Raw genomic sequence first — 15,374 nt, forward strand, 5'->3', positions numbered from 1 at the left:
AGGGACCCCTGGCATTTGGTCCACCTGTGATATGTGGGGTTCAGAAACAGCCTGCTGGGTTTGTTGACTCTGATGATCTTGGCTTACTGCTGGGCCCCCAAAGTTGACACTTAGACTTGATTAATGTTTTGCAAGTATTAACAACAGTGCATATGAGCACCTAGAAACAGCCCCCATCTCTCCTCGGCCCTCTCAAGTGAAGAATGAGAGAGGAGTCCTGGGCAGAGGTGGGTTTACTGCAGAGCTGATGAACCTTCAATTCCAGAGCCCCTCACCTGCGGGTGTCCCTTCCAGGGGCTCTCTGAATTATAAAAGCTTCGGGTCCCATGAAACTGCATCTACCCTTGTCCTTGTTCAGTTTAGTGTGGGAAAGGTAGAGGCGGCCTGTACATACAGTATAGGCCTGGCACAGCTGTGTTTGAGAGCAAAGCAATGATAATAATAATTCTGATACTCAGTTACCCTCCACTTGTATCTTTGACTTTAAAAGTTTCCAGGATGCTTCCTTGTTTCTTATGCCCTACCTTATTTACTTATGGAGCCAAAGTCTGTGTCTAGCAATCCAAAGGTGCTGAGAATTCACCCACATGGCCCTTCTACTGCACAGTATTCTCAGTCCTTGTGTGGAGACCCTTACAGGGATCATAGACCACCAGCTCCATCAATCTGGAGGAACCTCCATCCACTCACTGTGTACAGGTCGGTGGGTATGACTGTAATTCTGGGGGTGGGAGTGGGGGCTTGGTGCCCTCAGCTGTTAAGGTGTATTTGGCAATTTTTAGACATTTATTGTAGGTCTTTACAACTAGGTAAAGGTGATGGTCTTTCCCAGCCTGGCAGGTTGTGGCAGCTGCGGTCACATGAAGCTCTTGATAGACTTTGGGAAGGCCCGGACAGCTGTTTCAGGAAACAGTGGGGCCTCAGGCAGTCAGGGAATCCGCGCAAGAATGGAGAGGCCTGTGGCCCCTCAGTGTCTTGGACGGTGAGCAGCTCCTGCCTGTTGTTTGCCTCAGGGGAAGGATAGTGGCAGTGGGGCCTTGCTGTACTGTTGAGCAGGTGGACACCCTGGCTTTTCCCCATCCATGTGGGGAAACGCTTGCTTTCTTGGTCCTCCTTTCATAGCTGCAGCTTCCAGATGAGGCTGGAAAGGCCTGGGGGAATTGGTTAGAGAACTTTGCTTTAAGTTAGAGTTGCTTAAGCAGGACGGTAGCTTTCCTTCTTTCACATCATCTGTGCCTGGACATTTTCCCTGACACCCAGAGAGGGGCACAGATTTCTGGCAGCCGACAAGATCAAAGCTAGAAACTGCCTGGGCTTGAGGAGAGAATCAAGACAATGGTGCGTTCACTTCATCGAATTCTGCTGTCATTTCTTAAACTTAAATTAGCTTCCTCACTTGTAGTTCTCAGAAACTCAGTCGGATAAACAAGATTTGTTTTTTTGTTTCTGAGTTATAATACCGGAGAAGGCAATGGCACCCCACTCCAGTACTCTTGCCTGGAAAATCCCATGGATGGAGCAGCCTAGTGGGCTGTCGTCTACGGGGTTGCACAGAGTCAGACACGACTGGAAGTGACTTACCAGCAGCAGCAGCAGTTCGCATCTAAAAACTTTTATCATTTTTTTGAGAACTTTGCTATGAAGCGTTTTAGAAACTTGGAGAGGATGTGAGAAGTATTTTTTTGTTACATTGAAAACAGTTCAAAGCAAGATGTCCTAGCCTAACAAGGGAAGATTTCAATAAAATTTTCCCCCTCACTTTTTAACTTTTATGTTTGTGGAGGATAATTATTTCAAAAGTCAACACATACTACTTATCAACTTTTTAATATATATTCTGAAAATAGACAATGGTTCATTCAAATGCTACAGCCTTTAATTACAAAGACCAAATGATAAAATTAACAATGTAAAATGTGTTGTGAAAAGTCATTTTTTATTTGAGGAATTTTAAGAGTATATAAAATAGCCAATCTAATATTTGCATTTATAACTTTTCTTATGTATCTGAAATATGTGGCTCTAATTTTGTTGTAGTTTTATCTTGAGCAAATAGATTTTGTAAGCGAATACCACTACAACGTATATACCAATCTTTAAAAACAGAAGCAGAACATTATAAAATTAGAATATCAGGAAGAGAAACTGTACCCCTTTATACATTCAGAATAATAAGTACTATTGTTTACCATATGAAAGAGCTTGTTTCTGTTTTTCTTAGTGATTATCCTGTACTCAGATCAAATGTTTTGCAATTTTGAACTTTGAATCACAAATTAAAATTTTTATTTGATAGGAGAGAAAGTCACTACTTGACCTATAGATTAAAGAAGAAATCTGATCTCAGCTACTTTTAGTCAACATTAGAATTTTTGTTGAGTAACTCCATACCAATCAAAACAATTCAAATTATTGACTCCCTTTTCTGTATCCATAAGCAAACTTCTGACTTATACTGCCACGTGAATTGAGTTCCATCAGCTTTGAAGAAGTCGAATTTGTGAGAGTTATGGCATTCATTTGTTTAACATAGCTTGAATAGCCAGATAACTATAACTTTTAAAACGGCAGGCATTTATAATGCCAAGTTTGGGGTGGTGAGCAGTATTCGATCTGAGTATTTGATTTCTTGTACTTATTTTTTTTTCATGTTTTCTTAGGGAAGTGCTAGTTGAGAATCGAAGAAGACTTGTTATTCTATTTAACTATATAAAAACATTAAAACATTTTAGGGAATGCAAAAATACATATGCTTCAGGTTAAAATATTGAGACATCTTGGATATTTTAATAACATTTCCACTCTAGCAAAAGCAGACTTTTTAAAACTTTATACATGAGGTTACATTTGCTGATTAAAGTAATTTGAACACTTTGGAAGGACACTCAACTTTCTAGTGGTAAGACTTTTTACTGTTTTCCATGCTACTATTTATTTATAGATAGAGTACCATTATGATCATTTTTGTAATTGTTCAGAAGGACAATTCTTAAAAGTCAATGTGAATGCAAATGTATACGAATGAAAGAAAACGAAATCAACAAATGCTAAAACTAAACAGTAAGATGACATTCTATAAAGTAAATATAACTGCCAAATAATAATATATACATTACATATTTATATTAATAATACTTATAAAGACTGTTGTACAATTCCGTTGGAATGTTCGAGAGGAAAAATATCCCTTTAGGATTTGGAGAAATTGAAACTGTTGCTGTTTGCGAGGAAAGGGACCCACAGAGGAAAAAACGTTCTAGGGAAGTAAAAGGAATATTTAAACTTCTTCTTCAGAGGCTAAGGATTTTGTATCTTTATATACAGAAAGAAGATTCCTTCCTGAAGTTGATTTCTCACATTAAGATTAAAAAGATAATTTCCCTAGAAAGTGAAAAACAAAACCCCACCAAACTCCAAAAATTCACTTGTAGGATGGATAACAGTTTAGATTTGCTTTTACTCGAATGACGGGAGTTTTTTAATGAAGGAAAGTGAACTGAGGAACAAATTCAAGAAATTATAGCACCAACTTTTTTATATTGTGGTTGATTTTTTTTTTACTCTATTATAGTCCCAAGAGCTGTCAAATTACCTAAAGAGAACAATGAGTTTCTCAAGAGAAAACAAAAAGGAAAAAGAAAAAGAAATTACCCAGAGATGCTGCAACTTACAAAACAGTCACTCCTGCTAGGCTTCCTATAGCTTTAAATGCAATTGACTATTGATTCTATCAGACCTAGTTGACTTAAAAGCTAGGATGGATCAGGAGCTGATTTTTGGCATTCCTTCATTTTCCCACTCTTTTGTTCACTTGACACGCAGCTTTTATACACTGGCTTTGGAGGAACCACTGGCATGATCTCTGAACAATCTGTCGGAGGAGGAAAGGGCTCCTCCAACCAGCAGCCAGAGTTTTAATTAAATACTGTGTATCCCGTCTATCTCAACAGCTGAAGAAATCGCTGTTGGCATAAAGGTACCCATGAACTTATGTTCTCTGTGGTTAATACGGCAAGGAGCCTTCTTGGTGGTTTAAAAAAAACAAAAAAACAGAACTCCAAGCTACCCTCAATCATGTGATTATTATTTTTTAACTTAAGAGGACTTTCTGAAGCAACAGTGCCTATCTGTGGAGCTCAACTCAGTATCACGTTGAAAGGGACATGCAGGTTGGAGAAATTATTTTGTTTATTAATTCAGGTTACATGTCCTGCCAGGCTGGCTGGAAGAGAGGGGAAAGTGAGGTGTAACTTTTAAGCACACACTGATTTGTTCTTATTACATAACAAAAGTCTATTTCTTTATCATGTTATCATTCAGTTAATAAAAATTAGCTACAATAACAGCATCAACTTAAAAACCCCTCAAAGTCCAGGGGATTTTCTTTCACAATGAACATGAATACTGTTCAGAAATACAAACAGTCAAAGGATAACTTTAGGTCTGAAAGAGAAACCTGGCAAGGGTAATTGAATAAGCCTGGGTCCCTTGACTGTGTCATGGTGAGGGCAGTCAACATGTCATAATTAGGTTTATTGAGGGCCATTCCAACAATCTGCTTCTATTCTTCCTGCCTTATTGTCCACAGCTAGGCAAATAGCCAAGGGACAAAAGGAATCAAGTGCTGACAAAACATGAAAGAGGAAAAAGATTTAGCTGCTTTTATCAAAGAAACTGAGAAGGACTTTGTGTAAATAAAATAAGTGACTGGCCATCCTGCATTTAGGCAATGCCGTTTTCATTAGAATTAATTCTTGACATATTGGAAGAGTTCCAAGGGAAGGATTTCTACTTCTGACAAGTTTAATTTGTAAATTAAAAACAGTTGGTTAAACATGAGCCTCCATCAACAAAACTTAACCAAAGCCATACACGGCAAAGGGCTAAGCAGGTGAAAAAGAGAATTACTTTGAAAACAAAGTCTTCCCCAAAATTATGCAAATTCTTATTACTTCATAACAAATGTTTCCCATTGAAGACTACAGCAGGATGTCTGCTCAGGGAGGTTTGTTTAGATCACATTTTCTTCCCCTTTAAGCCTCTTTAGTTGACATAACACTTATTCCTTGCTTGGGCACCGTGCTGCTTCTTGGGAGAAGTGGCAGCAAGAACAGAAGAGGTAGACTGACATTTTAAAAGAAGTCAAGCTAATACCACTTTTGTAAGTCTCCAGATTTCAGGACAGCCTACTCTGCTTTTTCTTCAAGGTGAGAGAGTCTTGCAAGTGTGCTTTCAATGCCTGATGGGGATAAACAGTGGAGACTGGTATGCGGTTTTTCCTAAACTACTAACAGTCATCATCCGCTCTCAGGTCAACATTGTGTGCCTAGAAGGTTGCATGCAAAACCAGCAGTGCTGTTAGTTGAGACTTGGTGACGCAGAGAAAGTGGAATACTTTGGGAGGGAGATGTAGCTTGCATCTGGACAAGGCTTTAAGTCTAGAAAGCCCCTTTAATAAAACAGCTATCTGTGAAGTTGCAGTACCTTTCCTGTTGCATTTATTCAGCTTGCAAATTAAGCTTCAGATAAGGGTCTTTTCCGTGACCCTGAATTTCAGAAGCTGCAAAAGAGTAGGTGGCTGGAAAAGAGAACTCTATTGTGAACGATTTGTCTCTTGGGGATACAAATTTTACTTAAGTACCAAGTGCCCCTTAGTTTTGTTGAGAGTAACAGAGACGATAAGAAATCTATGACTGGGGTAGCTTCAGTGACTAAGCTGTTTCGATTTAAAAACTTCACGTTGCTTTACTTCACCTGACATATTAGAGACTTACATTACTGTATTCCTTGGCACTTGAAATGAGAGTGAAAAAAATTTGTTTTCTCATGTCAAAGAATTATTTAATTCCATCCGATAGTGGATATGAAAGAGTTAAAGCTCTGGAGGAATGCAAGACTTCATCGTGATCATCAGTACCTTTATCATCAGTATCAGTACCATGTTTGAATGGAGCCTCTCAGTGGTTGTATTTGTCTGACTGTAGCATCCTGAGGAAGTATTGAAATACATGGTCCAAACAATTTTCTTGTGGCTCATGAAGCTGGATCTGCAGTGTCTTGAAGTTTATTCCACTTGTGGATTTTGGTAAAAAAAAAAAAAAAAAACAAACCAAAAACCCACACAGTTGGACTGCTGATCTAGTTCTGCACCAGATGTAACCATGGTTTTTATGAAGGATTTTCTTTTGTTGTTGTTGTTAAAAGATTTTGCTTTAGGTCCCAGTTCAGTCTCTATAGCTAGCTGAGTGATGAAGGGAAACTCAGTAGCCATTCCGAGTTGGATTCCTCTGAAGTGAGGCGGACAGTAAGATGCTCTGCTGTCTCCAAGAATTGTTATGATGTGTTAGTGGCCCTGAATACATTTCAAGTTCTGGGCAAGTATAAAGAATTACTTGTTTATAATCTACCCATCGCTTTTGTGTTCAGCAAAACAAGATTTGGTGTCCTGTTTGCCTTAATGTGCTTTCTTAGAGTACAGTTTAATAAGAATTAAGTGGGTCTTCCTGTGGTCAGTCCAGAATACCCTGAAATAATTCTATATCCAGGACATGTGGGACCTGGTTGCTGGGATGATACTGCTTTATTGCAGAGCGGCACACTGGTGTACATCTAGTGGAAAAGTGGTATGGGAGAAGCTGCTTTAAAGGCTTGGATTTGTGCAAAATAAGTCTTTTTGATTTCCATATTGTTCCGATGCCCGTTGGCTCATGTCACAAAATTGGAAGGCCCAGCAGGCCAGGAAGGAGTCTTTCTGGAAGGAGTTGGAGATTTATGCAGATTGGCTGCCTCTCTGACATTTATTTGCTGTCCTTTTCTCACTCTGTTTTGGCAACTCTGAACCAGATGGACAAGCCCATGGAAATGAAGGCCAGTGAAGAGAAGATGCTTTTGATTTCTTCAAAGATAAGGGAGAACACTTTCTTTCTCTCTTTCTTTTAACATAGCCATGGCAATTTTTTTTTTGTGTGTGTGCACAGATCAAAACTGGCAAATCACTTTTGGAGACTGATTGGAACATTTGAACAAGGACTTTCCTTGTTACGTCATTGAGAGTAACATAAACTCTGTTTACCAAGGCATCCATGGAAGAGAAATGTCCAGGCAATGGTCCAAATGTTATGTCTACCAGAAGCTAGCCATGTACTTGTAGCTGGGCACCAAGAATGTTGTCTGAGTTTCAGCTGGGATGATAATTCACCAGGACTGAAATCCTTCCTTAATCACCAAGCTCTCCAAAAGGCGAGTGATGACGAGGGGAAGCATAGCTTACTGTTTCACTCTGTAATCATTTATGATTTGAGCTGTATTTTACCTTACAGTGACCTCTGGTTCTGTTAGTGGATCATTCTAGACTTGCTGCTACAGTATTATAGGGACCACCATGAAGACAATGGCCACTAAATGGTGATTTATTGGAGAGAGTTGGAAAATATGACCTTCATGCATAAAAAGATACACAGAGGTATTTTCCTATTTTAGATGCAAACGACAGTGTCTGTACTGAAAGTGTTCATGAAGAATCAATTATTTAAGCATTCACTTTGAAAGTAATTATGTCTTGAGCACTGGGACGTATTTTGAAAGATAAAAATACATACATTTTAAAGTCATACACTTGTCCCTCTGTGTTACCCATGGTGCAAAATTTCAGACTGAAAATATTTCATCTCAGGCATGTGACTGAACCCTCGTCCTTGGAATTTCAGTGTTGAAATATGGGATTAAAAATGGTGAATGGATTTGCTAATTAGGTGCAGCTTTTTTTCTTTTTAAGGGAAGTACGGGAGGGGGATGTGCAACTCCTGATTTTCATCTTATTATTTATTGTATGTTGTCGCTGTCTGTAGACTTTTTCTTTTATTTGTTTACTCTTGTTTGTTTGAACTAATCACTACTTAAGAAAGTCCTCTCAGGACGGACAGCCTCCTCTTCCTGAAGCCTGTAGCTTCGGTGACCGTTCAGGCATAAAAACGTGCTTATCTGCAAATGAATGGTAGCTCTTTGCTTCATTAAAGCCCCTTTCTCTTTTGGCACTCGCATTGTGACCCTTTGATATTAATTCAAAGGGCAATTAAAGAATGCGGCCCATCTTTGAAGTAAGGCATTCAGGGCAGGGGTAGGGATGAACCTGGGCCTCTGATGGACTGTGTGTATTCAACAGGCCTTTTCAAGACAGTTTGAAGTGAGTCAAAGAAAATGGGCAGGAGAAGGTCAAAGAGAAAAAAAGGGCTAAAGAAACAGTCTGTATTTGTTCGGAGTATTAGCCAAGCAAACTGCAAATAGCAACAAAATGAAACAGTTAATAGAGCAGCCAGACAGAGCCATGTCAATCACTTAACTTGAACAGCGTTAGGCGATCGGAGCTCCATCGACTGTGTTACCTAATTATCTTGGGAAAGGCAGTAACTGGAAGTAATGGTATTGTATTTCTTTCTGCTTACTGCCCAGAAAAGGTGATAAATACTCACTGCTCCATAATTATGCAACATATATACATAAAGGGGTAGGAGGGGGTGGGAGGAGGTGGAAGGGGGCTGCATGGGGGAGGAGGTCGCATTGAAGTTGTGTTCCTAGTCAAAGGACCAAATATGGCACAAATATGGCATTTTCAAACATTAGCATGCTGGAGAATCACTTAACTCATTTCATCTGGAGCTGGCTGAAATATGCATGATTTCTCCTTTCACAACCCTTAAAGACAAACACGTTGAGCCATCCAAGAAAAGTTCTTTCGCGGGGAGACAGAAAACAACCAAAAAACTTAACCTGCAAAAGCTGTGCTCAAATTATATGAAGGATTGGGCTGAGCGTTCCCGCTGCCTCCGTGGAAACTGAGTGAAGCCGCCATTGGGACCCTAGCTCTTCCCACCGTGCCTGGCTGTTGAGACACTTTCTTGCAAGAAAAGTCCAGAATAAGCCCCTAACCTTAGTAGACGGTCGAGGGGAGGAGGTAGGACTGGAGGACTGATCGGAGGCAGAATGGGTTTCTGTTCCTAGGGTTAGGAACGATATTTTTGGATTCCACTTTTATGGGGTCATTGTAAAAAAACAAAAGAGCATCAACCGCTTCTTTGAATGGTGTGAACAAACTTGATTTTAGAAAGATTTCCAACTCCGTCAGGGGTGTCTGGGTAAGAGAGGGGGAAACCCCAAGCCCCCGTTGGAATGTCTGCAGATAGGTCGAACTGATCTCCCAATTGTAAAACGCGGCCGCCTTTTAAAGGGGCCGCTGAGGACTGTATTCGGATCCTTCCTAACAGGGGCTGTTGCGGATTGCTGTTTGATGTTGGCTTTGTGCATAATGGGTTTTGTTTGGAGGGACAGTAATAGATCTAAAGGGTCTGTTATGCAGCTTTTTGACATATTGTTCCAGAATGTATCTATTAATATAAAAGTTTCTGCCTTTGTAAAAAGTCCATTACTGAACTAAGTACTCAATTGCTCGGCATTTTAACACACCAGTCCTGGCACTTGAAAACTGCCTTCTTAAAATCTGATTTGAAGGTCACCCAGGGTGAATTGTAAACAGAGCTAGGAGAACAAATTATATGGTCAGTTTTTTAATATATTAATAACTTCAGCTATTCAGTAGTGTCAACACAAATTCTCTCTTGCCCTGTGTAATGCTACATAGGATGGAACAATGTTTGGGAGCCTAAGGGTTTTTTCTACTTGGAAACAAAGTTCAAATGGAGAGCAGTAGCTGCTTAAGAAACTGGAATTCAGTGAATTTACAAATTTCCTTAGGTGACCTGCTTGCAGATTCTTCACCCTCTGGCCCACCAGCGAAGCCAGAAGAGGAAACTCAGGCAATAGAAATAGAATAATCTAGGACATTTTCACCAATAAAAAATTGTGGAAACTTTTCCACTTAGAGAAATTTTTTTTAGACAGATTTGGGAAAATTGTTTTATTTTAGTTTTAAAATCACTCAATTTAGAGCTCAATTTTATGTTTTTCAGGATGATTTAAAAAAAATCACAGTATCTGGAAATATTAGGAAATGTCCATCATCTTAGAATGCTAAAAACTGATATAACTTTCAGATCAAAATCAGCTCAAAGTGGGAAGAAAGACTGGGAGCATCTTTGTTATTCTTTGTCTTTTTCCTAATCCTGGGTGATTTGTAGATTTTCACAAACTTTTACCTTTCTAGCTCTTTTCCCCACGCAAATCCCCAGTTTTGCTGCCAGAAGTGAAGGCTGGGGAATAGTGGTGAAGAAGAACAATTTGGGTTCCCTTTTGTCTCCTGTGTTAAGCTTGCCCACCCTTCCTGAACTCAGAATCCTGTGCAGTCTCTAGGAGACTGGTTCTGAAGACAAGACACATTTAAACATTTTTTAATTTTTAATTGGAGGACAGTCGATTTACAATATTGTGTTGGCTTCTGCTATACAACACTGTGAATCTACCATAAGTATACATATATCCCCTCCCTCTTGAACCTCCCCCCAAGCCCCCACCCCATCCCACCCCTCTGGGTTGTCACAGAGCACTTGGATTGAGCTCCCTGTGTAATACAACAACTTCCTATTAGCTATCTGTTTTACATATGGTAATGTATACCTAGCTGTCCAATGACAGATGAATGTATAAAGAAGTTATGGTACATATATACAGTGAGATATTACTTAGCCATAAAAAGGAACACATTTGAGTCAGTTCTAGTGAGGTAGATGAACCTAGAACCTGTTACATAGAGTGAAGTAAGTCAGAAAAACAAATTTCATGTATTAATGCATATATATGGAATCTAGAAAAATGGTACTGCTGAACCTGTTTACAGGACAGGAATAGAAACATGGAGACAGACATAGAGAACAGACTTTTGACATAGCGAGATGGAAGGAGAGGGTGGGAGGAATTGAGAGAAGATACATTTTATCATTTGCTCTTATACCTGTGGAGAATTTGAATTGAAATGGATGAGTCTAGCTTACAGAGCATCAGTTGCAGTTACTGCACTTATAGCCTCGGCTACATTCAGGTTCAATTCCACATCCGTTCATAGGTCTGTAATGCAAAGAACTCCATTCTGTCATCCCCTCGGCTGCTTCCTAGAGATACATGAGGAATTCCTAGTATCTGTATGATCTTTTGGATCTCGTGGTTTTAATGATTTCCCCCAAATCAGAATTTATCCCTATCCTTGGATCAACAGTCAGTTCTCCAGGGGCCAGACAGGTAATGAGAAAGCAGCAATATAAATGTATTCCTATTTTCTGTCTAAGGATACAGAGGTGGGAGAGTAACACCGCTTGTAAAGGCAGAGCTGGGCTTGGACCAGCTGGTCTAGGTTCGCTGGACTCCAGAACTGCCACTGTGTAACTGGCTTGTGGCTTCTGGGAAGGCAGGTGACAATAAGAAAGTACTGAGAAGGGGGTCTGTTTACAGGGAGCATGCCTGGCAACTCTGGCAGCTGGTAAGTCTATGAAGTGCGGCCAGTAATAATATTTGCCTTACAAAATTGTGATAAAAATTATATGAGAAAAAAAAATTATATGAGAGACTACACAGGGATACAAGTGCCCCTCAATAAGTGTCAAGTACCGTCTTTGTTAATCTTATTTGTGGGATGTGGCTCAGAGGTGAGTTCCCAGGAAGCAAATAAAGCTTCAAGTATAGGGCTTTTAGGTCCACGAGTCCCTGAAGGTGCTAGAGTCCTGGGTGGGGACAGGAAATCAGGATGACTTTTTGTGTAAGAATTCCTACTAAACTGCCTTGAGAGGTAAACATAACAGGTAACTCCAGTAATAACTTACTGAAAATTTTCTCCCATTCAAAATAAATACTCACTTTGTACCTGGCTTTTGTAGTTGTGAATTTATATTCTTAAGAAGGTCCCGCCAAACCTGGATCAGCTACTGGGTATGGCCGTACTATTGGGCTGGCCCTTGGAGAGATATCCTCTCCAGGCACCAGTGAGCCAGGTTATGGCATGAGTGGGAAATGGTTACTTTACTGATGGGTTAGTTAAGAGTTTGATTTATTCAGAGGCATTAACTGAGAATTCTATCTGTTCCATCAGACTCTATGTACATGCACTAAGATGTCAAAACCACCGTCCTACTCTGGAATTGTTTGAAGTATGGTTAGCTTAATGTTCTAGTTCTCAGTATCCTGAGAGAGATGGAGCAAAAATCTTGCTGTCGGGATGAAGACTCCATAGGAGGCTAGCTCAAAACAACTGGGAAAGTATAGAACCTAGGGAATTAGAAGTCATTTTAAAGCAAGAGTAACAGATCCTGTGTGAATAAGGAGATAACAGCACTTGTTCAGAAACCAATTCAGACTATTTTATGAGAAATATACAACAATCAGCACCAATCAACTATACTTTAAAAGTCCAGGGCACCAAGGAAATGTGGGGAAGGTTCATCTGGCCATCTCCAGGTTCAGAGATGCTTCCTGGAAGAGAAGATGTGAGAGCTGAGCATTAGAGGATGACCAGGAGTTGATCAGCACAAGAACTAGAGGAAAGGCGTTACAGGCAGAGGGAACAGCATGGACGACAAAGGCATGGAGCAGTCAGACCCACGGAGTACCTGGGGACTGGGGAGCAGCTGAAGGCAACAAGGGGTCCTGTTGCCAGACCCACTCAGTCTTAAAAGGCAAAATAAGCACCCCCTTTCATCTTTCCACTGTTGAAAGTGAACAAGTGATACTCTGTAACACAACCTCATTCTCAAAAGGCTAGATAGATTGCTTTCTCCCTACCCACAGCTTTTCTGAGATTTAATTCACATATAACATGGTGTGAGTGTAAGATGTTCTGTGTGTTGATTTGATACACTTGTATATTGCACAGTGACTACCAGAACATACACTTGTAACTGCATGTTAGCAAGCTAATACCTGCATCACATCACATAATGAGTATTTCTTCTTTTGCTGTGAGAGCATTGAAGATCTACTCTCTTAGCAAAGATGGGCTCGATAAAGGACAGAAATGGTATGGAATTAACAGAAGCAGAAGATATTAAGAAAAGGTGGCAAGAATACACAGAAGAACTGTACAAAAAGAGCTTCATGACCCAGATAATCATGATGGTGTGATCACTCACCTAGAGCCAGATATCCTGGAATGTGAAGTCAAGTGGGCCTTAGAAAGCATCACTACAAACAAAGCTAGTGGAGGTGATGGAATTCCAGTTGAGCTATTTCAAATCCTGAAAGATGATGCTGTGAAAGTGCTGCTCTCAATATGCCAGCAAATTTGGAAAACTCAGCAGTGGCCACAGGACTGGAAAAGGTCAGTTTTCATTTCAATCCCAAAGAAAGGCAATGCCAAAGAATGCTCAGACTACCACACAATGGCCCTCATCTTACACGCTAGTAAAGTAATGGTTAAAATTCTCCAAGCCAGGCTTCAGTAATACGTGAACCGTGAACTTCCAGATGTTCAAGCTGGTTTTAGAAAAGGCAGAGGAACCAGAGATCAAATTGCCAACATCCACTGGATCATCGAAACAGCAAGAGAGTTCCAGAAAAACATCTATTTCTGCTTTATTGACTATGCCAAAGCCTTTGACTGTGTGGATCACAATAAACTGTGGAAAATTCTGAGTGAGATGGGAATACCAGACCACCTGACCTGCCTCTTGAGAAACCTATATGCAGGTCAGGAAGCACCAGTTACAACTGGACAGGGAACAACAGACTGGTTCCAAATAGGACAAGGAGTCCGTCAAGGCTGTATATTGTCACCCTGCTTATTTAACTTCTATGCAGAGTACATCATGAGAAACGCTGGCTGGAAGAGGCATAAGCTGGAATCAAGATTGCCGGGAGAAATATCAATCACCTCAGATATGCAGATGACACCATCCTTATGGCAGAAAGTGAAGAAGAACTAAAAAGCCTCTTGATGAAAGTGAAAGAGGAGAGTGAAAAAGTTGGCTTAAAGCTCAACATTCAGAAAACTAAGATTATGGCATCCGGTCCAGTCACTTCATGGGAAATAGATGGGGAAAGAGTGGAAACAGTGTCAGACTATTTTTCTGGGCTCCAAAATCACTGCAGATGGTGATTGCAGCCATGAAATTAAAAGATGCTTACTCCTTGGAAGGAAAGTTATGACCAACCTAGATAGCATATTGAAAAGCAGAGACATTACCTTGCCAGCAAAGGTCCATCTAGTCAAGGCTATGGTTTTTCCAGTGGTCATGTATGGATGTGAGAGTTGGACTGTGAAGAAAGCTGAGCACCGAAGAATTGATGCTTTTGAACTGTGGTGTTGGAGAAGACTCTTGAGAGTCCCTTGGACTGCAAGGAGATCCAACCAGTCCATTCTAAAGGAGATCAGTCCTGGGTGTTCATTGAAAGGACTGATGCTAAAGCTGAAACTCCAGTACTTTGGCCACCTGATGCTAAGAGTTGACTCATTGGAAAAGACCCTGATGCTGGGAGGGATTGGGGGCAGGAGGAGAAGGGGACGACAGAGGATGAGATGGCTGGATGGCATCACTGACTCGATGGACATGAGTTTGAGTGAACTCCGGGAGTTGGTGATGGACAGGGAGGCCTGGTGTGCTGCAATTCATGGGGTCGCAAAGAGTCGGACACGACTGAGCAACTGAACTGAACTGAACTATAATCACTGTGCTGTACATTAGGTTTCCAGAACTTATTCTTATAAATGAAGGTTTGCACCCTTTAACCAAGATCTCCCTTTTCCCCCCACATTACAGCCCCTGCTAACTACCATTTGGGTCTAGGTTCCACATATAAAGGAGAGTTTAAACTTGTCTTTCTCTGTCTGACTTATTTCACTTAGCATGAATCTTTCACATGTCCATCCATATCAAAATATGTCTCTTTAACATTTATTGTTAAGTGTTGTCTGAAAAGAAAACGGATTTCATATACTTCAGTTCTTTTTTTTTTTTAATGGGACAAAAATTTTCTCATTATAACTGACCACTTTGAGGAGCATTTTTTTTTTTTAATGGAACCAAAAAATTCTCCCACTCTGAGTGACCACTTTGACAAGCATTTTTGGGAAGAACAGAGCCTGATGTACAGAAGTGAGGTCCTGGGAATGTAACAGCCTAACTCAAACTCTTCCTTTACACTTTGTTCAAAGAGGTGATCTGAGTTTGGAGTTACAAATTCTATTTTTTTCTAGATTCCTTCTTTTTGTGACTTAAATTTATATTTTGAAATGGTCATATAATAAAATAGACTTAAGTGTTTTTTTGCATTGAGGTGAGATTCATACAAGCCATTTTAAAGTGAACAATTCAGTGGCATTTAGTACATTCACAATGTAATGCAACCACCAGTTCAGCCTAGCTGTAAAACATTTCATCACCCCGAAAAGAGACCCTGTACCCAGTAAGTAGTTGCTCCCCATTTCCTTCATCCCCCAGCAA

The 15,374-nt window shown here is 40.2% G+C and overlaps 1 protein-coding gene across 1 annotated transcript in view; it reads left to right on the forward strand.

Annotated features, from left to right (window-relative positions):
- The first annotated feature begins 860 nt into the window (after positions 1 to 860).
- The window catches only part of LOC120854094 (paired box protein Pax-3-like), an 82,133-nt gene continuing 67,619 nt past the window's right edge, over positions 861 to 15,374 (forward strand). Inside the window, exon 1 of the mRNA XM_040227915.1 lies at positions 861 to 982. Coding sequence (XP_040083849.1) covers positions 861 to 982 — 122 coding nt within the window. The remainder of the gene's footprint in view (positions 983 to 15,374) is intronic.

The sequence above is a fragment of the Oryx dammah genome, unplaced genomic scaffold (genome assembly GCF_014754425.2).
Source record: "Oryx dammah isolate SB20612 unplaced genomic scaffold, SCBI_Odam_1.1 HiC_scaffold_27, whole genome shotgun sequence".
In the NCBI taxonomy this organism is placed as follows: domain Eukaryota; kingdom Metazoa; phylum Chordata; class Mammalia; order Artiodactyla; family Bovidae; genus Oryx; species Oryx dammah.